Source organism: Saimiri boliviensis, chromosome 6, assembly GCF_048565385.1.
Source record: "Saimiri boliviensis isolate mSaiBol1 chromosome 6, mSaiBol1.pri, whole genome shotgun sequence".
Taxonomy (NCBI): Eukaryota; Metazoa; Chordata; class Mammalia; order Primates; family Cebidae; genus Saimiri; species Saimiri boliviensis.
Genome location: NC_133454.1, coordinates 70363588 through 70390981, shown reverse-complemented (window position 1 = coordinate 70390981; position 27394 = coordinate 70363588). Strand labels below are relative to the sequence as shown.

The window sequence follows — 27394 nt, the reverse complement described above, 5'->3', positions numbered from 1 at the left end:
ATATATTTTACTTATTCATTATGTGTCTACTCTGCTAACATCTCACTTCACGAGGGCAGGGATCTCTGTCTCTCTTATCCACAGATGCATCTACTACAAGCATCCAGAATGGCACTGCAATCATTGTTTAATAAATGATGGGGTCAGGCACGGTAGCTCATGCCTGTAATCCCAGCACTTTGGAAGGCCAAGACAGGTGGATTACCTGAGGTCAGGAGTTCACCATGTTGGCCAGGTGAAACCCCGTCTCTACTAAAAAGGCAAAAATTAGCTGGGCATGGTGGCGGGCACCTGTAATCCCAGCTACTTGGGAGGCTGAGACAGGAGAATTGCTTGAAACTAGGAGACAGAGGTTGCAGTGAGCCAAGATCTGCCACTGCACTCCAGCCTGGGCAACAGAGCAAGACTCCATCTCAAAACAAAAACAAACACAAAAGATGAATGGCAGGTAGCAAACACTCAATAAACATTAGCTGAACAGGTGAATGAATGAATGAGTGAAGGAATCAGCTGCCTTACTTAGCAGAAATTAAAGCCCAGGAAAGGCGGAGAGTATGCCACAGTCACCCTGCAGAGCGCTGGACAAGGAGTCAGGTTGACACGTAGTCCATGACTCCCAAAAGCGGAGCTCACTTGCCTTCCATTTCTCCTCCTGCCCTCACCCCTGAGCTGCGTCTTGGGCCTGAGACCCCCTTCCCCAGCCCCCCAGAAGCTAGCTCTAGGACCTCTGAAAGTAATTGTTGGGAAGGAGAAGAGAAAATTGAAAGATGGAGACAGAGACCTAGAGATAAGGGAGGGGTCTGGGGAAGAGCAGGGGGGATTGGGACACAGGCCCTGAATGGGTTAAAATAAAAGATGGAATAAGAGAGGCTAAAACAGTCGCGGATACAAGGATGGGCAGATACACACAAGGCTGAGACGGCTTCTTGATGTCCAGTCCTCCTGCAGGAGCATGGGGTCCAGCAGGCACCAGGCTGGGCAGGACAGTGAGGCCCGCCACTGCACAGAGACAGCCACTCCTGCCTCCTTGCACAAGAAGAGGCAAGTGGGTGGTGGCTCTGCACTGCTTTCACAGCCCTGGCCCTGCCCATCCCCACTTCTCACTTCTGGGCCTGCAGGGACCACTGGTGGGTGTGAGCACAGCTTGCTAAGAAGCCTGGCACATTCCGCCCCCACCTCCCCTGGGAGTCCAGGGCTTTTCTCCTCTTCATAAATATTGATTTATTTTATAATTTTATTTTTTTGAGACAGAGTCTCACTCTATTGCCCAGGCTGAAGTACGGTGGCATGACCTCGGCTCACTGCAACCTCCACCTCCCGGGCCCAAGCGATTCTCATGCCTCAGCCTTCCCAGTAGCTAGGATTATGGGCATGTACCACCAGGCCTGGCTAATTTCTATATTTTTAGCAAAGACGGGTTTTCACCATGCTGGCCAGGCTGGTCTCAAACTCCTGACCTCAAGTGATCCACCCATCCTCCAGCCTCCAAAGGGCTGAGAATATAGGCATGAGCCACCACACCCAGCTTTCTCCTCATAAATATTTATTAGTGTTCGGAGTATGAAAATGACACAGTCAGCTGTGGTGTGATAATTGCTAAAGTGAGAAAAAATACAGATCACACAGTTTGAAGCAGCAGCTCCCAAGCTGGGGCTGGACCTGCAGAGAAGACCAGAGAAGTGGCACAGGCCACAGGGACCCCACCTGCTTCCAGAAGCCTCGGGAGCCCAAGGTCTGAGGGAAAGGAGAGGCCACAAGTGACTGAGGCCGCAAACAACTGAGTCACGGAGAGCCATTCTAGGGGCTGCTGAGAGGAGCAGGATACCCTGGTCAGGCTGGGAGGGGCAGCTTCAAGAAGGGAGGGAGAGAAAACAGAACTTTGCTGAGTAGTTAATAATTTCTCATAACAGCTTTTATCATCCTCATTTTACAGGTAATTAACTCAAGGCTCAGAGAGACACAGCAATTCGCCCAAGAACACACAGCAAGCCAGGGGCTCGGATCGGTCAGGATTCAGACCCAATTCTATCTGCCCGCCTCCAGAAGCTGGGTGCTTCATATCCAACCCAGCTGTTTTCCTAAACCGGGTGTTTTTATCAACATCGGGAATAACAATAAAGAGGGGAAATGAGGAGAGGAGAGGGGCAAGGAGCAGAGTGAGGGTGGCCAGGGTAGGAAGCGTACGTAGCCAGCAATGGGGAATGACCTGCTGCTAACCTCATCAGCAGCAGGGCCACCTCCTTCAGGAAGTGGGACTCTGATGGCTTCCTCAAACCCCAGCAGCAGCCGCCGCATTCCCTGAGAGCCCGCCATGCCCTAGACATGACTGTAAGTGTTTTTCCTAGAACACTGCCAATCCTTATGGCAATCCCATTTCAGAGATGAGGACATTGAGGCTTACTGAGGTGAAGCGTGGTCTACCTGTCTCCAGAGCTCATGTCCTTCCACTCTATCACACTGCCAGGCCCTCTGTGATAAAACTCCTCTGGCTTCCTGACCTTAACACGATCAGAAAAGAGGCCCCTGTGGGGATGTTTCGTTTCCCGGGACCCCCACACAGTTGGCTCTGCCTGTCCACTCTGAAGAGCAAGCACACACATCCAAGACTGGTCAAAGCCAAATTTCCAGGATGCTGGAGGCAGGGTCTGCCTTACCCCCAGCCCCATCTGTGCCCCAGGGCCTGATTCACAGAGCCACAGCTGGGTGCCCATACGAGAAATACCAGGAGTGTTCCAGCTGATTAAGGCTCAGTGGAGACAAGGAACAGAACGAGCTCCCTACCGCACCCGACCCCACCGCCCAAAGTAGCTCAAGAAAAAGGGGAGGCTATGTTACAAGAAGGCAAAACTCTCACGGGAAGCAGGCAGGATGCATGGGGGCTGGCGCCGGGTCCTGGGAAGCCATCCGAATCTCAGGCAGCCGCGCTCTCTGCACCTCTCCCCCGGTTGCACTGCCTTCTGGGCGGCTGCCCCATTGCCTCTGTGGACCAGCCCTCTCTGCTTACTCAGGGCTTTTCTGCTCCTCCATCCTTTCGGCTTGGATGTGACTGCCACTCTGACACTGTTTCCACTCTGCTTCTCACTCAGCTTCCCACTGTTAACGGGCTGAATGGCCCACTTCCAAACTCCCAGGAGAGAAATGTGATTGGTCAACGTTGGTCACATGTTCCACACCTGGGCCAATCATCTATGCCTATGTGTGTCACACGTCAGGTATGTCATATGGTCCAGGAGGTCTGGGCAGAAGAGGGTCTGTAGAGTAATGTTTTCCAAACAGGGGGGTCACATACCAGTTGACAATAAAACCAACTTATGGCTGGGTGGGGTGGCTTACGGCTGTAATCCCAGCACTCTGGGAGGCCGAGGTGGGCAGATCACTTGAGGTCAGGAGTTCAAGACCAGTCCAGCCTACATTATGAAACTCCGTCTCTACTGAAAATACAAAAATTAGCCTGGCGTGGTGATACGCACCTATAATCCCAGCTACTCGGGAGGCTGAGACAGAAGAATCCCTTGAACCAGGGAGGCAGAGGTTACAGTGAGCTGAGATCGTGCCACTGCACTCCAGCCTGGGTGACAGAGCAAGACTCCATCTCAAAAATAAATAAATAAATAAATAAATAAATAAATAATAAATAAATAAATAACCAACTTAAAAGATTTTTTTTTTTTAAATGGAATGGAATGGAATAGAATAGAAAATATAAGCATGCACTGCAGGTAGCAAGGTATAATAGGCATTACTATATTCACCACAATTCAGTTTCCCTCTAAGGCTGGGCATATGGGAGTATCAGAGTTTTCTGGTCCTATGAAGTTAGGCACGACTATGTGGCTTGCTCTGGCCAACGAAATATGAGTAGGAGTGCCAGATGTCAGTGCCAGGCAGATTTAAGTGCTGGTGCTGGATTCCTCATGTCCTCTGTATTTGTTTTCTATGGCTGCTGCAACAAGTTACCACACACTTAGTGACCTCAACCAACACAAACAGTCTGGGTGTGGTGGCTCACACCTGTAATCCCAGCACTTTGGGAAGTCGAGGTGGGAGGATCGCTTGAGCTCAGGAGTTCAAGACCAGCCTGGGCAACATGACAAACCACCAACCTGTCTCTACAAAAATACGAAAATTAGCCAGGCATTGTGGTGTGTGCCTATAGTCCCAGCTACTCAGAGGCTGAGGTGGGAGGATTGCTTGAACCTGGGAGGCGGAGGTTGTAGTGAGCTGAGATTGTACCACTCCACTTCAGCCTCGGCAACAGAGTAAAATCCTGTCTCAAAACACACACGCAAACACACACACACAACATATTATCTTATAGTCTGGTAGTTCAGAAACACTAAACGAGCCTCACTGAACTAACATCAAGGTACCACTGTCAGGGCTGCATTAATTTCTGGAGGCTCAAGGGATGAATCTGTTTCCCTCCCCTTCCCAGCTTCTAGGGGCTGCCCACATCCCTTGGTTCATGGCCCCAGCCTCTATCATCAAAGCCAGCAAGAGCAGGTTGAGTTCTTATCACATTGCCTCACTCTGACCTCCTCTTCTGCCTCTCTCTTCCATTTATAAGGACCCCTGGGATTATGTTGAACCTGTCTGGATAATCCAAAACTATCTCCTTATTTTAAGGTGGGTTAATTAGCAACCTTAATTCCATCTAAAACCATCATTACCATCTGCCATATGATATGTCATCTTCACAGGTTCCAAGGATTATGACGTAGACATCTTTGGGGAGAGCATTCTCTTGCCTACCATGCTCTCTTTCCTCTGCCACTGAAACCAGCAATGATCTGGATGATAAAGCCTCCATCAACCTAAATTCCAGGACTGCCCTGCTGCATGACAGATGTGTAGCATAAGGAAGAATGAAAGCTCTTGAGCCACTAAAATTTGGGGGTTCTTACTGCTGCAGGCTGACTTCTCCTGCCTGATACAAAAGGTGAGTATTGGCTGGGGGTGGTGGCTCACTCCTGTAATACCAACACTTTGGGAGGCCAAGGCAGGTAGATCACTTGAGGCCAGAACACTATGTAGCCTGGTGAACATAGTGAAACCCTGCCTCTACTAAAAATACAAAAAAAAAAAAAAAATAGCTAGGTGTGGTGGCACACGCCTGTAATTCCAGCTACTCAGGAGGCTGAGGCATGAGAATCACTTGAACCCAGGAGGTGGAGGTTGCAGTAAGCTAAGATCATCTAGCGTGAGCGATAGAGTAAGACCCTGTCTCAAAAAAATAAAAATAAAAAGGTGAGTATAATTTAGCAAAATTTTGTTTCTGGTGAAGGTGTGTGTACTAAATTATAATGTAAAATGAATTTCATGCTGCAAATTTTTAAATGTTTCAGATCCACTCTTCTAGAAAACCATGCCTAAGTCAAACATGCCCTATCAGTGTCTGTGCAGCCTGCTGGATGCTGGCTTATGATCCCATTCCATCAAGGTGATGCCACCAGGAACACAGGTAGATCAACTCTCCACGAACCAGAATGTCGGCTTCACCAGTGAGCCCAATTCCCCACCTGCAGCACACAGTATCTATGGACCAACTTTGACACTAATATTCCACTGCTTCTGTGAGCCATCTGTCCTCCCGGTGTCCCTTTGTGCCTGTCAGGGAGAGGGCTATATGACAAGGGATCCAAATGAAGCACAATCCAAGATTGATTACACCAAACTAAGAGTTTATAATTCTATATGATACAGCTAAACAATGGAATTTTTTATTTTTATTTTTATTTTTTTAGACAAAGACTCTGTCACCCAGGCTGGAGTGCAGTGGCACCATCTCGTGATCCCAGTACTTTGGGAGGCTGAGGTGGGCAGATCACCTGAGGTCAGGAGTTTGAGACCAGCCTGGCCAACATGGTGAAACCCTGTCTCTACTAAAAATACAAAAATTAGCCAGGTGTGGTGGTGGGAGCATGTAATCCAAGCTACTTGGGAGGCTGAGGCAGGAGAATCACTTGAACCCGGGAGGCAGAGTTTGCAGTGAGCCGATACCGCGCCATTGCACGCCAGTCTGAGCAATGGAGCAAGACTTTGTCTCAAAACAAAACAAAACAATAAATAAAAAACAAAAAAAAACCCACTTAACTCAAATAGACCAAAGACCTAAATGTCAACTAGAGTTTACATTTTATAGTTGCAACATATAGTTGCAACTATAAAACTCTTAGCAGAAAACAGAAGTGTAAGCCTTTATGATCTTGGGTTAGGCAATGGTTTCTTAGATATATGACACCAAAAGCACAAGCAACTGAAGAAAAAATAGACAAAATGTTTAAACTTCTGTGATTCAGAAGTCACTGTCAAGAAAGAGAATAGACAACCCACAGAATAGAGCAAATGTTTTCAAATCATTTATCTGATCAGGTCCTAATATCCAGGATATATAAAGAACTATTACAACTTAACAACAAACAGGCGAACCACTCATTTTTAAATGGGCGATGGATTTGTTTGAGTAGGCATTTCTCCAGAGAAGATATTCAAGTGGCCAATAAGCACATGAAAAGATGGTCAACATCATCAGTCACCAGGGAAATGCAAGTCAAAACTGCAGTGATACACTTCACACCCGCTAAGATGGCTATACTCAAAAGGAAGGATAATAAGTGTGAACAGGAATGTGGAGAAGCTGGAGCCTTCATACACTGCTGGTGGGAATGGAGAGTGGTACCACCACTTTGGAAAACAGCTTGGCAGTTCCTCTAAAAGTTAAACCTAAAGCTAATGTATGACCCAGTAAGTCTCCTCCTGGGTGTACACCTAAGGGGACTGAAAACATGTCCACACAAAAACTTGTGTATAAATGTTTGTAGCAGCATTATTCAAAATGGCCAAAAAGAGTGGGAAGAAAACCCCAAATATTATCAATGAATACATGTATCTTTTTACAAATCAGTCTATTAACACAATGGAATATTATGTAGCCATAAAATGGGATGAAGTACTGATTCATGGTATGAAATAATGAATCTTGAAAACATTATGTTAAGTAAGTTAAGCCAGACACAGGAGGCTGCATATTGTATGATTCCACTTAGATTAAATGTTCAGAGTAGGCAAATTGATAGACAGAAAGTAAATTAGTGGTTGCCAGGGGCTGATGGAGCGCAATACGGGGAGTGACTGCTAACTGGTACAGTTTCTTTGGGAGGTGATGAAAATGTTCAGGAATCGGATAGTGGTGATGGTTATACAAACCTGTGAATATATACAAAAACCACTGAATTTCACCCTAAAAGTGTGAATGTTATAGTATATTACATCTCAACTTAAAAAAACTTTAAAAAGACAGAGAGAATGAAGAAAAGGAAAATGTGCCTCAATTCTCACAGGAGTTAAAGAAGACTCCACCCACCCATGCACTTCTTTATAATTTTTCTGTTATACAATAAGCATAATATACTTTATAAAGATGCTTGGGTTTCCCTAACAAGATATGTCTCAAGTCTTGGAGAAAGGAGAATCTAGGAAAAAAAAAAAAAAGTATGTAAAGTAGGGAAAACCTGGACCCTAAACTCGAATACTTTGATGTAACAGTCTCTGGTTCTGTGATTTTACAATCTGGGGTCCACGTTTCTGTGATTCCTGAGATCCCTTCCCAGGCCTGATGTATTGTATACCCAATCATCCTTTCTCCAGGAAGCCTTCCCCGACTACCCCCTAAGTCTGGGTCAGGGGCCCCTCAGCTCCGCATCCAGTGTGTCCCCATTCACAGCACTTCCCACACTTTGTAATGATCTAGTAACACCCTCTGCTTCACTTTTATAGCAACAAGAAAGTAGAGATATTATTTGTGTTACATTCACTGTATTTCTGGGGCATAGCATGACACATAGGATATAGTAAGTGCTCAATAAATACATATAAGATGAATATGGTTAAATGAATGCCCCCAGAGAATTATTCAAGTATGAGGATGGATGAAGTTTAAAAAGATGGTGGTAGGAAGGATGCAGTGGCTCATGCCTATAATCCCAGATCACTGAAGGTTGGGAGTTTGAGGCCAGCCTGGCCAACATGGTGAAACCCCATCTCTACTAAAAATACAAAAACTAGCCGGGTGTGGTGGTGCATGCCTGTAGTTCCAGCTACTTGGGAGGCTGAGGCAAAAGAAGTGCTTGAACCCAGGAGGCAGAGGTTGTAGTGAGCCGAGATCACACCTTGCACTCCAGCCTGGGTGACAAAACAAGACTCCATCTCACAAAATATAAATATAAAATAAAATAAATAAAAATAAACGGATGGTGGTTATGATTCTTGTCTCTGGGTGGGTAGACTCCAGGGAATTTCTTCTTCTATCTACACTTTCGTTTGGCTCTCAGGAGCCATGGGCACTGGGCTTAGAAAATGCATTATAGGGGCCAGGCATGGTGGCTCATTCCTGTAATTCCAACTCTTTGGGAGGCTGAGCAGGAGGAATGCTTGAGTCCACGAGTTCAAGCCCAGGCTAGGCAACATAGTGAAGCCCCATCTCTACAAAAAAATTAGAAATTAGCCAGGCATGGTGCCACATGCCTGTTGTCTCAGGTATCGGGAGGCTCTGCTTGAGCCCAGGAGTTTAAGGTTATAATGAGCTATGATCAGGCCACTGCCCTCCACCCTGCGTGACAGAGCAAAACCTTGTCTCTAAAAAAATAACAAGAAAGAAAATGCTTCATAGGGACAGAGTCCACAGCCACTGTCAGGCTGAGCCAAGAATACAGCTGACACACCCCAAACAGGCCTGTGATCAGCTCTGACCAACGGCTATCCCATTCACCATTCACTCACCACTGAGCAAGCACACAGCCACTGCCAGGGCAATGCTCTGGGGGCACTAACATAAACAATGCGTGGTCCCTGCTGACAAAAGACCACAGCATAGCCTAGTTAGAGAAATCTACTAAGAAAAATGGCCACTGTACACTGAGCTCTCCCTATGAGCCAGGCGCTGTGCTAAGCACTTCACACATGTTATATTTCTTCTAAATATTCTGATTTTTCAAAGGAGAAACCAGACTCAGAGACCCTACCTAACTTGTCCAGAATCAAAAAGCCAGTATTAGAAAACACGCAGCAAAGAAACCTCATGAATGGGTCACCTATGAAAAATCATTTAGACAAGACATATGTCACTGAGAAAACTTATACTGGAAAGGCCATCCATAAATGTGGATTCAGTCCCAGTGAACTGTGCAAGCACTGGTAACAATTCCTTTCTTTGTGAGTATTAGCAAATTAATATTAGAAAAAAATTCCATAAATTCAGGGACTGTCAGAAGACCTTCAGGTATCTACTCAGCCTTCAGTCAACAGTAGAAAATTTATCCAGGAGAGGCCGGGTACAGTGGCTCACTCCTGTAACCCCAGAACTTTGGGAGGCCAAGGTGGATGAATCACAAGGTCAGGAGTTCAAGACCAGCTTGACTAACATGGTCAAATCCTGTCTCCACTAAAAATAAAAAAAAAAATTAGCTGGGCATGGTGGTGCATGCCTGTAATCCCAGCTACTTGGGAGGCTGAGGCAGAAGAATCACTTGAACCCGGGAGGCGGAGGTTGCAGAGAGCAAAGATTGTGCCACTGCACTCCAGCCTGGGAGACAGAGCAAGACTCTGAAAAGAAAGAAAAGAAAGGGAAGGAAGGAAGGAAGGAAGGAAGGAAGGAAGGAAGGAAATCCAGGAGAGAAATCAGGTCCAGTTACTGCTCCAAGTGAGTTCCAAATATTAACTGATTTATTCCTCCAACAATTCTATAATAAGTATTACCATCATCCCATTTTACAGAGGAGAAAACTCAGGCACAGAGAAGTTAAGTAATTTGCCTAGGGTCACACAGTGAGTAAGCAACAGAGCTAGTTATCAGAGGCCAGGTACTTCAGCTCCAGAGACCACACTTCTTTCTTTCTTTTTTCTTTTCTTTTTCTTTTTTCTTTTTTTTTTTTTTTTTTTGAGATGGAGTCTTGTTCTGTCACCAGGCTGAAATGTAGTGGCGTGATCTTGGATCACTGCAACATCGACCTCCCAGGTTCAAGTGATTCTTCTGCCTCAGCCTCCCGAGTAGCTGGGACTATAGGCGCACAGCACCACACCTGGCTAATTTTTGTATTTTTTAGTAGAGATGGGTTTCACCATGTTGGCCAGGATGGTATGGGTCTCTTGACCTCGTGATCTGCCCACCTCAGCCTCTCAAAGTGCTGGGATTACAGGCGTGAGCCACCACACCTGGCCAAGACCACACTCTTAATCACTCACAATACTGCCTGAGAGGTGGGATTATGTGGTTCCGTCTGGGGAGTCAAGAAAGCCTTCAGGGTTGGCACGGTGGCTCACGCCTGTATTCCCAGCACTTTGGGAGGCCGAGGAGGGCAGGTCACAAGGTCAAGAGATCAGGACCATTCTGGCCAACATGGTGAAATCCCGTCTCTACTAAAAATACAAAAATTTTCTGGGTGTGGTGCTGGGCACCTGTAGTCCTGGCTACTTAGGAGGCTGAGGCAGGAGAATCGCTTGAACCTGGGAGGCAGAAGTTGCAGTGAATCAAGATCACACCACTGAACTCCAGCCTGGCAACAGAGCGAGACTCTGTCTCAAAAAAAAAAAAAGTCTTCAAGGGAAGAGGTAGCAATGAGGAAGATCTTGAAGAAAACACGAAGGCCAGACGTGGTGGCTCATGCCTGCAATCTCAACACCTTGGGAGGCCGAGGCAGGCAGAAGGTCAAGAGATCAAGACCATCCTGGCCAACGTGGTGAAACCCTGTCTCTACTAAAAATACAAAAATTAGCTGGAAGTGGTGGTACGCATTTGTAGTCCCAGCTACTCGGGAGACTGAGGTGGAAGGATCACTTGAACCCGGGAGGCGGAGTTTGCAGTGAGCCGAGACTGTGCCACTGCGTTCCAGCCTGGCGACAGAGCAAGACTCTGTCTCAGGGGAAAAAAAAAAAAAAGAAAAGAAAAGAAGGACACATGAGGTACAGAAAGGATGATTGCACTCTAGGCAGAGGCTGGGAGAGTCCACTGGGTGCTCAGGAGACAGTGAGCTTCTGGTGTGGCTGGAGTCTGCCCCAAGTGCTTGGGAGGGGCCCCAAGGGAAGAGGCTGGGTTGGAGAATGGTCCATTCGCTCCACAGAGAATCACGGAGCACCTGTGTGTGCAAGCCCTGGGCTAGGAGGGTAGGGCTGTGAGGGACCTTCAGTGCTGGGCTAAGGAACTTGGACCCTATCCAGAAGGCAATGGGGAGCCATGGGCATTTGAAGGGAGAGAGAATGGCCAGGGCCATAATTTGGACCCAGAGATGCCGTCAATCCCATAACCTCCACCCTCCCTGCCCAATAGCAGCCAGGGCTCAGCTAGGTGGGGTGGGGAGATGCAAGGGGGCATTGGCTCAGACGCAGACGCCCTACCTTCTGACCCACTTTCCTGGGTGTGAGAACAGCCAGCAGGGAGCAGCGAGACGCGCGGAGCAAGTGGCAGCGGCTGCAGAGAGGTTCCTAGGCTCTTATCACATTCGCCCTGGTAGCAGAGTTATTTGTGTACCAGCTCATCTGCTCTGCCAGAATTTCCCAGCCCTCCCTGTGTCAGAGCGTGGCTCGCCTGTTTACCTGCCATCAGTGCACCTGCTTCTCAGGACAGCCCAGGAGGGGGAAGGAGGCAGGAAGGCAAGAAATGTCACCCCATTTCAGAGATTTCTGGAGCCTCAGGGAGCACAGTCCCACCTGCTTCATTTCCCAGATGGAGAAATCAAAGCCCGAGGGAGAAAAGAATCTCACACCAGGCCAGGAAGCTCAGGTTCAGAGAGACTTGCTGGTGTGCCCAGAGTCAGACTGCGATGGAGACTGCCAGCTTCTGAGCTTCCCATCTCCCATCATATCGCTGCTGAAACTCTTCCATGGCTCCCCTGGGCCTTCACATGGTTCCCAGGGCACAGAGCAGGGCCTGGCAGGCCAGAAGGGGCAGGGTGGTGGCTGGGGATAAGGGGTTCTGGCCAAATCAGTCTCCTGGGCTGCAGACTTCCCATAGACTTCTAGGCAGACAGCAATTCCCCAAGCCTCCAGCCGCATTTGTGGATTCACTGTTTTGGACATGAGGCCTATTTGTGAAAATTCTCAGGTGGTGCAGAGTGAAGAAAGAGGGGGCCATGGACAGAGGCAACAGTTTTTCAAAAGAGCTTGGCTTATTTTCTGTTAACCCATGAAACTGGAGATCTGAAAATCAAAGGCTTATAAACATTTTGCCAGGTTGGGTGGCAGCTAGATACCAAAGAGCCCACAGGCGGCGCCTGAGCGCTCCCCAGCCTTCCTGGGGCTGAGATTCAGGAAGGGAAGGCTGCTGGCAGCCAAAAGAGGCCAGAGGCTGAAGCAGACGGTCCCTGCCTGAGTCCAGCATGAACTCAGGCCCGTTTCCTATCCTCTCTGAGGCTCAGCTTCCTTTGCCTGGAGAATGGGGAAAAATATCCACCCAGAGGCTAGGGATATGTGTAAAAACTTGGTCCCCAGGAGGGACTCAACACAGGGAAGCTGACACTGTTGATGATATGATACTATGAAATTATCATGGTCATTATCCTGGCCCATGTCCCATCCCCACCCCCATGCTCAGGGAGAGTTCTCCCCCAAATGTCCCTCAGGTGAGAAGGCCTTGGGGGTGGGAGGAGATGGTCATGTTACCCCCGCTGGGACAGGGAAATGTTTAGGCTGTCTGTCTCCCTCCAGTCTTGGATAGAAAACACAGTTGATGATGTTATTTTCCCAGTTTATTGCTATTACTATTATTTGGAGATGGAGTCTCACTCTGTCGCTCAGGCGGAAGTGCAGAGGCGCGATCTACATCTTCCAGGTTCAAGTGATTGTCCTGCCTCAGCCTCCCGAGTAGCTGGTGCCATCACCACACCCAGTTAATTCTTATATTTTTAGTAGAGACAGAGTTTCACCATGTTGGCCAGGCTGGTCTCAAACTCCTGACCTCAAGTGATGTGCCCGCCTCAGCCTCCCAAAGCGCTGGGATTACAGGCATGAGCCACTGCAACTGGCTTTTTTTCCAGTTTGGACATCCATATTCCAGAAATTTCCAGGGGCGTACCCTGCTCTTCCCTCTTCCTGTACTACCCTTTGCATCAGTTCTACCAACTGCAGTCCCTTTGCATCCTTCACCGGCATCACCTCACCCAAGAAGCCCTCCCTGACTGCCTTGGCTTAAAGTGCTCTTGCCTTGGCTCAAAGTGCTCTTGCCTTGGCTCCTCTGCCCTTGCTCCCTCCTTTGCTTCCTTCCATTCATCTTTCTTATTTCCCTCCTTTCTTTTCTTCTATTTTTCACATCTCTGGGCTTGGAGCTGTTTTTCCCTATCTCACCTGGCAGGAGGTACAGGCCGCAGTGTCCTATCCCCAGAGCACCTACAGTGCAGCAGAAGGCAGACCCTCCAGACGGAGCAAGCCCTCCCTCAGAAGCACAGTGAGAGGGTGGGAGCAGGGGCATGCGTGATGTGCCCAGCTCTGGTCCAGGCATACACCAGGCACCCAGCACACACGTTCGTCTTTCCCTCCCTCTCCCGCTGTCCCCTGCGCCTCCGAATGGAGCCTGCACACAGCTGCTCCTGAGCGGGACGCCATGGAACCAAAATGATGGCGAATCCCAGAGAGCAGAAACTGCGCCCTCAGTCACTTATATTCCTTGGTACACAGATTTTGAATGACAAAAAATAATTAATTAATTAATTAAATAAACAAACAAAATAAAGATTTCGAATGAACAAACAAGAGCCAAGCCCTGAGCTTGAGGCTGGGAAAAAACAGGACCTGGCCCAAGAAGCAGCAGCCTTGCTACCTGAATGAGCATCATGGATGCGCAGCCTTGGCGGGAACCCATTAGCTATAGGGCGCTCCAGACACAAGACAGGCCATTATTTTCCCAGCAGAAAGATTTTATTTAAAGGGGTTTTTTGTTCGGTTGGTTTGTTTTGCCAATTTCAACATGCAGACTTTTAAATAACTATGTTAAAATAAGATATTAATTCAAAAACATTAATTTCTTCCTATTCTCACATTTCATAAAATGTCACAGCACATCCACCAAGGTAGCGCATCTCTGACTCTGTGTCCACTGCTCTGTGGACCAGTCAGGAAGCCAAGAGGGTTTTCCATGGTCAAGGACTCTGTACAGACTGAAATCTAAGGCCTAAGGTGGCAGTTCTTTCCTGAGAAATAATTTTTTGGGAAAAAACGGCCTTATATTTATCTGGATGTGGTGCCTGTGGTGTGTTGAGCGGGCTTGTACGGGCTCATAAGAGCCAAGTGTCACATTTTTAGGAATTTTGTGAGCTAGTTGTTAAACACAGCCAGTACCACTGGTTCTCAGCCCAGGGTGAATTTGCACTCCAGGGGATACCTGGCAAGGTCTGGAATGTTGTGGAGTGTCACTATTTGGGAAAGAGGTGCTACTAGCATCTACTAGGCAGATGCACAGGCCGGTCTTCCCATCCCCCCGCAAAGGATCCCCAGCCCAAAATGTTATGGTTCTGATGCTCAGAAATCCTTCCTGGAGCAGTGGCTCATGCCTGCAATCCCAGCACTTTGGGAGGCTGAGGCGGGAAGATCACATGAGCCCAGGAGTTTGAGACCAGCCTGGGGCAACATAGTGAGACCTGTCTTTAAAAAGAGGGGGAAAAAAGGCCAGGCATGGTGGCTCATGCCTGTAATCCAAGCACTTTGGAGGCCAAGGCAGGTGGATCACCTGAGGTCGAGAGTTCAAGACCAGCCTGACCAACATGGTGAAATCTCATCTTAAAAAAAAAAAAAAAAAAAAAAAAGAGGTGGGGGGGAATTTAAAACAAAGAAAAAGAGAGAGCTTAATGTGAACTTACAATTAAATAAATTCTTTTTTTTTTTCTTTTTTGTTAAAGACGGGGTTTCACCATGTTGGTCAGGCTGGTCTTGAACTCCCGACCTCAGGTGATTCGCCCGCCTTAGCCTCCAAAGTGCTTGGATTACAGGCATGAGTCACCACGACCGGCCAATAAATTACATTAAAAACAAAAGGAATGCATTTTCTTTTCTTTTCTTTTCTTTTTCTTTTTCTTTTTTTTTTTTTTTTGAGACAGAGTCTTGCTCTGTTGCCCAGTCTGGAATGTGGAATGCAAGGATGTGATCTTGGCTCACTGCAATCTTCACCTCCTGGGTTCAAGCAATTCTCACACCTCAGCCTCCCAAGTAGCTGGAATTACAAGTGTGCACCTCCACACCCAGCTAATTTTTTGCATTTTTTTTTAGTAGAGATGGAGTTTCACCATGCTGGCCAGGCTGATCTTGAACTCCTGACCTCAAGTGATCCTCCCACTTTGGCCTCCCAAAATGCTGGAATGACAGGCATGAGAAACCACACCTGGCCCAGGAATGCATTTTCAAAGCTGGTTACTTACTAATTATTTTACTAATGTCACTATCATGCCCTCAAGAATATTTATGCCTACCACACCTGTATGATGGACACACTATACAATGGTGTCTACTGTTATCTCTTCCCAACTCCCTGTTCAATGACCTCACGCTGGTAGAGTGAAATGTGAAGTCAGAGAATTTATACCACAGAAGTTGGCAGATGCTGAAATCCCCACCCTCCTTTTTTTCTGGAACACCAGTTGTTACCAGCACACTGTTGGCTGTAACCCTAAGTAGAGAAAAGAAATTCACAAACTTGATGAATCCTTCCCAGTTTCTAGCCCAGGCAGACAACTCAGCACCAGCCTGCTGTATGGAACAAGGACCCTAATGTGGTGGTGTGCACGCACTCTACGCACCATGCACAGAAAGATGCAAACACTAAACACATACACACACACATCACACTCCCCACACACATCTTGTCTACAGCCCCCCACGCATACAGCATTTACACAGCATGTAACTGACTACATGTGCACCCCACAGTAGCCCTTCAGTCAGTAGGGGAATAATTTGAATAATGAGAAAAATAAGCAAGAGAATGACAACCTTATTGACCGAATTCCTTGATGTCTGAGCACCTTCCCCTTTACTCCCTCCTCATCCTCTGCGGTCCACCCTTCCCCACACATCCCAACATTACACTGCAAAGGCAAAGGTCTCAACACCCCACAAAAGCACCATACCCATTGATCCCATTTCAGTCCTGCTGGAGGCCCTGGACACATGGCTCCCATCCCTGCTCTGTGCCCAGCTCTCGGGAGACTCCAGAGCTGAGTTTGAGCTTGGCCCCTTCCCAGAGCCCATGACAAGGAGTTCCCTGGGCAACTCCACCCACCTGACCACATCGGCTGCCACCAGAGGCTAGTAAGTACAAACCTCCGTCACCAGCTAGACCCTCTCTGATCCACACCCATCAGCCTTCAGACATCTCTACTCAATGTTCCCCAATGCCTCAGACAAGTCCCAAAGAGTCTTCCTCCCGCACTGTTCCCCCGTGTTCTCCATCCCCGCTTATGCCAGAGGCTGGTGCATAGGAAGCACTCAATGCACATCTCTTGGAGAGAGGAAGAAATCATGTAAATCCCAGAAAGGGGAAAAGCAAACTTCCTGGTGGGGCCGATAGGAAGTCTTACCCCATTTTACAGATGACAGCCCAAAGATTCAGTGGAGTGAAGAGGCCAGCCTAGGAGCAGCGCCCAGGACGTGGACTGTGAGGTTGGGGTCTGAGCTGGAGGCCGCAGGCAGCAGCAGCCAAGCCAGGGCCAGCCCGGCAGGCTCAGCTCTCCGCAGCCCCGAGTGAGGGGTTAGTTACAAAGAAAAGGAAAAGGCGTTCCTGATACGCGTCCTGTTTCCTCTCCTCCTCCGGGCTTTTCAGGCCATGGAGGGCGGATGTCCCTGGGCTGGCAGCACTCTGCCTGTACACAGACGGGCAGGGGGCGAGGGTCTCCCCAAGGATGGCAAGGGTCTCCTTAGACCCCTTTCCATTCCAGCAGTCCAGCCTGCATGGAGACAGGGGCTCACCAGAGTGATCTCTCAAGTTTCCCTTCCAGCCTGGGAAAGCTCCTGCCCCTTGTCCCCAGTGCGTACTTGTCACAGCCAGGCACCTCTTGTCCATCAGATCTCACCCAGACACCTTCACCAGGAAGCCTTCTATGTCATCCTCACTTGCTGCAGGGGGCTTCTTACAGTCTCCCGTCTTCCCTTCCTCCCTGCCCCACAGCAGCCAAGTTCATAACTGCCCCGCTCACTCCCTAGCTATTACCTGTGGGACCTGGGCTCCCCATGAATCAGGTAGGGGAAGGAGTGCTCAAAGGTGAAGGCCATAAGTGAGGTTTCTTTTTTTTTTTTTTTTTTTTTTTTTGAGATGGAGTCTCACTCTGTTACCCAGGCTGGAGTGCATTGGTACAGTCTCAGCTCACTGCAACCTCAACCTCCCAGGTTTAAGCAATTCTCCTGCCTCAGCTTTCTGAGTAGCTGGGACTATAGGCACATGCTACCATGCCTGGCTAACTTTTGTATTTTTAGTAGATGGGGTTTCACCATGTTGGCCAGGCTGGTCTCGAACTCCTGACTTCAGGTGATCGCTCACCTTGGCCTCCCAAAGTGCTGGGATTACAGGCGTGAGCCACGGTGCCTAGCCCAAACATGGGGTTTCTTTTTTTTTAAAGATGGGGTTTCATTATGATGGTCAGGCTGGTCTTGAACTCCTGACCTCAGGTGATCCACCCACCTCGGCCTCCCAAAGTGCTAGGATTACAGGTGTGAGCCACCGCGCCCAGCCTAAATGGGGTTTCTTGAGTGAGAGGACAAGATGAGCCTCCATCAGACAGAGGTCCTTCTTGAGGACAGAGGTCAGGTCTCCTCTCTCAAATAGGGAATCTTTCTGATGGAAGTGACTGCGTCTCCCCCATCGGATTGAAGGCTCCTGCAGGACGGAGGCCATGCCTCCTTCCTCAGACACACAGCTCCTAGAGGACAAGAGGGCTGTGTCCCCTCTGTTACATAGGGGGTCCCAGGAAACGGGAGCCACGTTTCCCCCATCAGACAGGAGTGTCCTGGAGGACAGGGTCATGCCTCCTCCATCACACAAGGAGCTCCCTGAGGGCATGATGTCCAACTGCTCCCTCTCCACGGAAGTTCCCAGGACAAAAATAAAAAAAATAAAAAACCATAAAGAAATTAAAAAATAGAAGTTCCCAGGACAGACTTCAGCTTAGTCAAACACATGGAGAAGGGCTTCCCTCTGGGGCAGAACTGACAGGGAGTCTTGCTCACACCCTCCACTGACCAGTCCCACTCCAACTCCCCATTTATGCCCTCCATTGAACTGAAGCCACCATGTCATATTTATGACAGCTATGTGTCTGGGCAGAGGCCAGCAACCTCTAGAGAGATGGCAAGGGGGCAATGGGGTGATCCCTGACAAGAGGATCTCAGGACAGGCCCTGGCCCCAGCTCTGGCTGGATGTGACCCAGCGTGTGACTCGGATGGGTATCCACACCTGGCTCTGCCACTAGCTGGGCAAGCCTCTTCCACCGCGGCCACAGACAGCACCATCCCCATCAGCAAACTTCATCAGCACCCACTCCTGGCTAAAGTGGAACAAAGCATGAGGAACAGGGGATAGCAGGCCCTTCCTTAGTCCCACTGTGAGGACAGCACTGGCCCTCCCTGGGTGCTGGCCCTGAGCCTGGTCCAAGCAACCTCCACAGTTGTCTTTCCTACTCACAGCCGCTCCAGGGAACTGCTATTAGTTAGCATCGATCCACAAAGTACTTTGCTGACGCTTTATGAGCTCAGTCTCACCAGAGGCCCCAAGGGCCACGAGCAAGAGGCAGGAACCAAGGCCCAGGAGCTCAGGCCACTGAGTAGAGCCAGGGAGTTGCTGAACCAGCATTTGAAACCACACCCCACAACCAAGACCCAAGCGAGCCCAGAGCCAGCACTAAGTAAATGTTTGCTGAATGGCTGTTAACCGAAAAGCAGTCTGACTGGATTTTGGTAACAATCTGGGTGTATTTTCTTATTAAGAAATTTGACCCCGCCAGGCACAGTGGCTCACGCCTATAATCCTAGCACTTTGGGAGGCCAAGGCGGGTGGATCACGAGGTCAGGAGATCGAGACCATCCTGGCCAACAGGGTGAAATCCCGTCTCTACTAAAAATACAAAAAAATTAGCTGGGTGTGGTGGCACATGCCTGTAGTCCCAGCTACTCAGGAGGCTGAGGCAGGAGAATTGCTTGAACCCAGGAGGCGGAGATTGCAGTGAGCCGAGATCGCACCACTGCACTCCAGCCTGCCCGACAGTGTGAGACTCTGTCTCAAAAAAAACAAATAAAAATTAAAATTTAAAAGTTTAAAAATTAAATAAATAAATAAAAAGAAATTTGACTAGGCATAGTCTGTAATCCCAGCACTTTGGGAGGCCAAGGTGGGTGGATCACTTGAGGTCAGGAGTTCAAGACCAGGCCAACATGGTGAAACCCTGTCTCTACTAAAAATGCAAAAATTAGCTGGGTGTGGTGGCACACACGCATAATCCCAGCTACTAGGGAGGCTGCGGCAGGAGAATTGCTTGAATCTGAGAGGCAGAGGTTGCAGTAAGCCAAGATCATGCCACTGTACTCCAGCCTTAGTGACAGAGTAAGATGCCATCATCTCAAAAAAAGAAAAGAAAAAGAAAGAAATGAAGAGAGCGAGCGAGAAAGAGAGAGAGAGAGAAAGAAAGAAAGGGAAGAAAGAAAAAGAAGAAAGAAAGAAAGAAAGAAAGAAAGAAAGAAAGAAAGAAAGAAACGGCTACAATTAAAAAAAAAATTTTTTTTTTTTGAGGAAGGGTCTTACTATGTTGCCCTGGCTGGTCTTGAACTCCTGGGTGCAAGTGGGTCTGCCATCTCAGCATCCTGAGTAGCTACAACTACAGGTACATGCCATCATGCCCAGTGATTATTTTAAGACATACCATTTATTAATTTGTCATGTGCTGAGTACTTTATGTATTTATGTTTAATCTCAAGGATAACTCAAGGAGAAAAAGCCAGTATCCTCATTGTATCAAATTGGAAACTAGAGGCCAGGGAAGGGAAGAGAGGAGTTACCCAGCTCAGGGGAAGCAATGCCAGCCTGGTGGCCCCAAAGCCTCTGCTCCTTTTCCTGCCCACACAGCTCCCTGTGCTATTAGAAGGTGGCCTGGGGAGGCCAGCGGCCCACAGACAGGTGCAGCCAGCATCCAAGGGCTCAGGCAGCCTGCCTGGCGGGCCTGACCCCACATTGCAGGGACCCCCCTGGAGGAGAGGCCTCAAGCCCTGCTCCCTAAGGGAGCTTTGCTGGGCCTCTCTGAGGGCACGTATTTCACACGCCTGCCTTGGTGGGCATTATTCATTTGAGTGTTTGTCCCCCAGGGTGGCAGCTCCTCCAGGGCAAGGCCTGTGCTTGGCACAGAGAAAGTGCATCATAAAGGAGTTAAGGGCACAGGCTTAGGGTCAGGCAGGCCTGTAGCCTCATCACCTGCACTGCAGCCCTCTAGAGTGAAATGAAGCCTGGCACAGAGTTGGAGCTCTGTGAGTAGTGAAAATACTAACCCCCACCACAACAAGTAGACCTGCTGATGGCCTTGGGCAGGTCCTTGTCCATCTTGGCTTCAGCTGGCTCACAGGCTCGCTCTCAGTGGGGGTCACGTGACCTCACGGGAGCCTGGGCAGCTGAGAGGAGATAATGGGGATGAGGAGTCCTGGGGAGCCCAGAGTGCTGAGCAGAGACAAAGGCCTGTTACTAGAACAAGGTTGAATTATCGAGCATTTTAAATAAATGCATTTCCATTACTTCCAGGAACACGCAGGCTTGCAGATAAGGTGGGCACAGCAAAGCCAACAGGGAGTCGCTGTGCCTCAGTGAGGCAAGGAGCAGCGGAGGAGCATTCTAGAGCATCTCCAGACCTTTCCCCAGACACACACTGGGACTCGGTAATATGCAACCCCCAAACCTTCCACCTGCTCCTCAAATCAGTCCCCTTTTATGGCTTCAGGAGGGGTGGTAAGAAGCCCACAGGAGGAACAGTGCTGGTCCTCTTAGCCACCAACCTATCTGGACTGACCTCCCCACAATCAGCTCTGCCTGCTGCAACCGAGAAGCTCAGGCCACCTGATCCCAAACCTCAGGGAAAACTACGCCAATGGAAATGGATGTGGGGAAGAACAACTGGGGATGGGGTCTTGATCTCTCCCCTGGCATTTAATGGCTGTGTTTGAACGTGGCATCTTACCTTTCCTGTCCTCACCTGGATAATAGGGCAACACAGCCTGCTCCAGTGTTGAGGAGGATGGAAAGCCGGCGTCTATATGTGCCTGGCAAGTAACCTGGGCTCAGCAGAGGTAGGTGAGCGCACTGAGAGGCACTGGGAATGCCAAGAGGAACAAGGCCATCCCTGGCCCTGCCTTAAAGTCTAGCGAGGGGGAAAGTGTACAGAATCGCACATAAGAACACCTGCAGCCAGGTGTGGTGGCTCACACCTGTAATCCCAGCACTTCGGGAAGCCAAGGTGGGCAGATCACCTGAGGTCAAGAGTTTGAGACTAGTCTGGCCAACACAGTGAAACCCTGTCTCTACTGAAAATACAAAAATTAGCCAGACGTGGTGGTACACGTCTGTAATCCTAGCTACTCCTGAGGCTGAGGCAGAAAAATCGCTTGAACCCAGGAGGCAGAGGTTGCAGTGAGCTGAGATCGCACCGCTAGCCTGGGTGACAGAGGGAGACTCTGTCTCAAAAAAAAAAAAAAAAAAAAAAAAAAACAAAAAGAAAACAAACAAACAAAAAAAACCAAAAAAACACCTGCAGGAGGCCAGGTGTGGTGGCTCACACCTGTAATCCCAGTACTTTGGGAGGCTGAGGCCGGCAGACCATGAGGTCAGGAGATCGAGACCATCCTGGTCATGTTGAAATCCCTTATCCACTAAAATACAAAAGAATTAGCCAGGCGTGGTGGTGCGCACCTGTAGTCCCAGCTACTCAGGAGGCTGAGGCAGGGGAATCACTTGAACCTGGAAGACGAAGGTTGTAGTAAGCCGAGATCATGCCACTGCGCTGCAGCCTGGTGACAGAGCAAGACTCCATTTTAAAAAGAAAGAAAGAAAGAAAAGAACACCTGCAGTAAGTGGAGGAGCCTTGGTCACCACGCCACATTGTTTCCAACGTTTATTTGGTACTCTCTGTGTATCGAACCAGCACCAGGCAGTGGGACATGGGCTTCCAGGGGGGTTTGGAGCATGGTGGATGAGCTTATGGAATGTGCTTCCTTAAGATCTAGACAGCCTTCCCTTCAGCACCGTCCCTTGGTTCAGATTTCACCCTCGTCAGGAAACCTCATGAGCAACACGGCCCCTAGTGCTGTCTGATTATCAGCAGGAGGCAGTGGGCATGGGCATTCATGTCACAGAGAGCAAAAGACCTGAATGATTTGGTCACCTGCTTTTAGCTCAGGTTCATGTGAATCTGATTGAGTCACTCATGAGATCTGCTCAGTTCCAGGGGCTAGACTGCCATGTGGCAACTTTGCACAGGCCAGACCCAGGAGGCCAGCTCCCCCACAGCCTTTGCCTCATTGCCTCTGTCCCACCACAACCACAGTGACCTTAAGGAGCAGATGGCTCTGTTACAAATGTACTTCCCACACAGGGTGGAGGCAGATGTGCAAACCAATACCCAGTCCACCAAAGGCACCCCAAGAGAGGGTTATAAAGAGGTCACAGGGCTGGGCGTGGTGGTTCATGCCTATAATCCCAGCACTTTGGGAGGCCGAGGCAGGCAGATCACCTGAGGTCAGAAGTTGGAGACCAGCCTGACCAACATGGTGAGACCCTGTCCTACTGAAAATACAAAATTAGCCAGGCATGGTGGCACATGCCTGTAATCCCAGCTACTGGGGAGGCTGACGCATGAGAATCGCTCGAACCCAGGAGGCAGAGGTTGCAGTGAGCCAAGATGGTGCCATTGCACTCCAGCCTGAGCAATAAGAGTGAAACTCTGTCTCAAGAAAAAATAAAAATTAAAAAAATAAAGAGGCCACAGTAATTCCAAGGAGGGAGCAGCTCTATTCTTTCTGGGACAGGCAGTGGGCTGCTGAGAAAGTTACAGAGAGCAGGTGACATCAGAGCTGGACCTGAAGCACAATGAAAAGTTTGTCAGATTGTCAAATTGCAGAAGAGAGAATGTTAAAGGAACATGTTACACATGGAATTCACATCCTCATATAGCACATTTCAAAATCAGTTCAAAATCACGATCTCACTTCACCCTCTCAGATCCCATAATGGTGTTATTAACTGCGTCTCCCACGGCCCCCCACCTGCCACGCACACGCAAACAAAATAAGTGAGGTCCAGTGAAGGCAGGTGATGAGCCCCAGGGCAAACAGTGACTGATTTCTGAGTAGAGGGAAGTCGGGGTGGACTGTGGCTGAAATGGTCCTCTTCTCACTGAAGTGGGGATTCCTAGATTCCTGTCCAGCGGCAGTGCCCCACTTTGGCCTCTGCTGGCCTGTGACACCCTCTTCTCATTCCCAACATACACACACACTCCTCCAGCCACCAGGGGCTGTCAGAAGGGGCTGGCTGAGAGCGGGTGGCTGACAGACGAACCGAGCAGCTGGGCCTGGGCTGAGGGGCTGAGAAAAAGTTGACCATTCTCGAATGTCCAGGTCAGAGGCCCTGCTCTGCCTCTTCCCCTCCTCTGAGTACTGATCACCTCAACCTCTCCCGCTGCAAGCCTCCTTCCCTGGCCTCTCCTTTCTCATCTGTTGCAGTGGCTGCTGCCAGCCTCTCCCTTCTCCTCCCCCTGCCCTCGCCCTCCCCCGGGAGCAGTGAGCTCAGCCTTTCCCAGCAGCCGTCCTTGGGAATGACGGGAAATGCACCTCCAGGAACTGAGAACGGGCCTGCCCCCAGGAGGGAGTAGGAGAAGAGGCATCAGGAGAGAGCTCAAGTCTGCCACTTCCTAGGAACCCCTGGCCGCCGAAGGCACAGTCTGCCTGTGTGTACTGCATACTGGAAAGACGTGGACTCAGACTATGTGGGCTGCCAGGGGCCTCATCTTATAGATGGGGAGACATAGGCCCAGGGAGAGGAGAAAGGGGACTGACTGCCTGTCCTGGGCATTGGGAGCCTTTCACTCGCCTTGTCTCATGTCATCCTCACAACTGCTCTGTAAGGTGTGTGGGGTAGGCTGAGGTGCCCACATCTTAATTGCCAGAGCCGTGGCTGTGTTAGGTCAGGTGGTAGAAGGGATTCTGCAGATGTGATTTGGTTCCGCATCTTGAGATGGAGAGATTATCCTGCATGACCTGCGTGGGTCTAATGTCATCACAAGCGTCCTGACAAGAGGGAGGCAGGAGGGTCAGAGAGAGTAAAGGCGATGGGATGATGGAAGCACTGAAAGACAAAAATCTACACTGCTGGCTTCGAAGCTGAAAAATGGGGCCAGGAGCCAAGGCATGCAGACAGCTTCTGGAAGCTAGCAGAGGCAAGGGAATGGATCCTCCCTAGAGTTTCCAGAGGACACAGCCCTGACCACCCATTGAAGGACTTTAGACCTCCAGAACTGTAAGAGAATACATGTGTGTTGTTTTAAGCCACTAAATATATGGTAATTTGTAACAAGAGTAATAAGAGACTAATACAACAGGAATTCTCATTCCCATTCTGTGGACCAGGAAACTGGGGCTCACAGGAGGCTCATAACTCCCTCAGGCTAGGCACAGTGGCTCACATCTGCAATCCCAGCACTTTGGGAGGCTGAGGTGGCCAGATCACTTGAGGTCAGGAGTTCGAGATCAGCCTGGCCAACATGGAGAAAACCCGTCTCTACTAAAAATACACAAATTAGCCGGGCATGGTGGCACACACCTGTACTCCCAGGTACTCAAGAGGCTGAGGCAGGAGAATGGCTTAAACCTAAGAGGCGGAGGTTGCAGTGAGCTGAGATTAAACCACTTCATTCCAGCCTGCATGACAGAGCAAGACACCATCTCAAAAAATAATAACAATTATAATAATAACTCCCTCAGGTCCTGCAGGAATCTCTATGGGCTCCTAAGGCTGTCAGCCCTTGAGTCAGGGCTTCAGGCCAGGGAGAAAGTCTGAGGAGGAGGCAGGGGTCTGCCATTGTAGGCCGAGGTTGAGGACAAGGTAGAGAACTGGAAAAAAAAGGTTAAGCTTTGTGCTTTATTACAGCTGGTCCCTCCAGATCCCATGACTAAGTCTTGCCATGTCCTGATTGAGAAGCAGGGAGGTGTGTGACACACAGGAAGGGCCCTGGCTATGCAGCTGGGATTGGTTGGCTGAGTACTTGCTGGATTAACTGAGATGAGATGAAATCCCCTACCTATCTCACTTGGATCCTGATGAAAACCCCTGTGAGGAAACTTCTTATCCTTCTGCATTACTGGTAAGGAAAATGAGTCCCCAGGGTCAGTGACTGGCCCACGTTCTCCCAGCTAGTAAGCAGTGGAGTCTGGGTATTCATCACGAGCAACAGAAAGAGCTTCCCAGCCAGGCCTGATAGCTATTGAGTGCTTCCTACATGCCTAACACTGCCTTAACAGCTGCAGGCATTTTCTGAATCATTCTAGAGGCAAACCCGATCACGTGCCTCCTCTGCCTAAAAACTCTTTTAAACCGCTCCCGAGAGCCCTTCACCATCAGGCCCCTGTCCAGCCTTTAGCCTCCCTCCCACCGTGCTCCCTGCCCCCACACACCCTCCAGCCACACTGACCTTGGTCAGTTCCCTGGAGCCACCAACTTCCTTCTTACTTCTGGGTCTCCCACAGAACTCCAGCCCTACCAGCCTGGGGCCCCACTAACACAGGATGGAAAAACCATGGGTCCTGGCCACCTCTGCTCCCCATTGTGAGTAAGAAAGGGATGGGGCCAGGAGTCAGCCCTCAATGGCAAAGAGCTTGGGAGGCTGCAGCTGAGAGGGCCCAAATCAGCTGGTCATCTTCTTAGTAAAGGTAACAGCAGACTGGATGCAGCAGGCATGGTGGCATGGCTCCTGGGGGATGCCCCCATCCCTGGAAATGCAGACCCCAGGACACTGGAGCTGAGGGGGCTTGTGGAACACAACGTGGCCCGCTAAGCTCCAGTGTCATGACAGCATTGAGGCCCACGGAAGGGCAGGACTTGCTGCAGGCCTCGCAGTATCACACTGGGAGTCAGGTCAGAGCAATGGTTAAGGCTTTGGGGTCTGGCACTCACTCACTAGCTGGGTAACTCTGACTCTTGTCTTTAAGGCAGCACTTTTTTTTTTTTTTTTTTCTTGAGATGGGGGACTCACTCTGTTGCCCGGGCTGGAGTAGAGTGGCACCGTCATGGCTCACTGTAGCCTTGACCTCCCCAGGGCTCAGGTGATCCTCCCACCTCAGCCTCCCTAGTAAACTGGGACTATAGGTGGGCACCACCACACCCAGCTTATTTTTGTATTTTTTGTATACGGGGTTTTGCCATGTTGCCCAGGCTGGTCTCAAACTCCTGACCTCAGGTGATCCACCCACCTCAGACTCCCAAAGTGCTGGGATTACAGGCATGAGCCACCACGCCCGGTCAATAGTGCCTTTCTTCACTGACTCATGTGGAGCACTGGTGCAGTGCCCAGTGAACAGCGAGGCACATGGTAGATGACAGCTGCTCTTTCCATTGAGAAAGCAGAGCCTACATTGGGGACACCTGGTCCCAGTAAGTGCTGCTTCCACCACCACCACCCCAGACTGCTGGATGGGGGAGCTCACCTGCTGTAGTGAATTTTCACCATTTCATGTCGCTTGGGCATCCATTCTGAATATGTCAGATTTTCTCGTACCAGAAGTAGGGCTCAGTCACCCTTGACACAGCTTCCAGTGCACAGCCTCCTCCCCGTTCCTCAGTGTGATCAATCTGCCTCCTCCTGGTGACCACACATCTTGGGACAGCTAGACAGAAGCCACCTGACTTGCCCATTGACCCTCACCCCCACGTGGGCTGCATGGATGTGCCGAGGTAACCCCCCTCAGTCACCATGCCTTGTGCCTGCTTGCTCTAATCCCACCAGTTATATTTACCCACAGAAACCTGCTTGGGTAACATCCTGCACCCCAACAAAGCCTCCAGCCTGAAATTCCTCCCATCTCTCTCTTGTTCCTCACTGGCTAAGCGCGGGGTCCCAGGCAGCTGCCCGCCGCTCTGCTCTCTGTGAGTAATACTCTCTGCTTCTGTTATTTCCTGCATTTCTCCTTGCTGCCTCCTCCAAGTCTCATCTGACCACGCACTCTCCTGGAGAGTGGCTTTCTTGGTAGGAATAAACTGGACGCAGGTCAGAAAAGAGCCACAGGGCCCCTTCCACTATAGGCCAGTTTCCTGTGAGAGAAATACCTGGTCATGGCAGAATACCTAGGCATCAGACCACCCACCAGAATAAAGAAGCATCCCACAAAAGGCACACTGTGGACCCCTAT

At 49.6% G+C, this 27394-nt stretch overlaps 1 protein-coding gene across 4 annotated transcripts in view; it reads right to left on the bottom strand.

The window, feature by feature from the left end:
- Positions 1–27394, bottom strand: part of ARRB1 (arrestin beta 1) — a 97897-nt gene that overhangs the window by 31398 nt on the left and 39105 nt on the right. The window contains exon 1 of one of the 4 annotated variants that reach the window (XM_003923474.4): positions 16554–19634. The exons of the other annotated variants lie outside the window; for them this stretch is intronic. Within the exon in view, the coding sequence (XP_003923523.1) occupies positions 16554–16558 (5 nt within the window). The 5' untranslated portion in view covers positions 16559–19634. Of the gene's footprint in view, positions 1–16553; positions 19635–27394 lie in introns of those variants that run through there. 4 annotated transcript variants of the gene reach the window in all.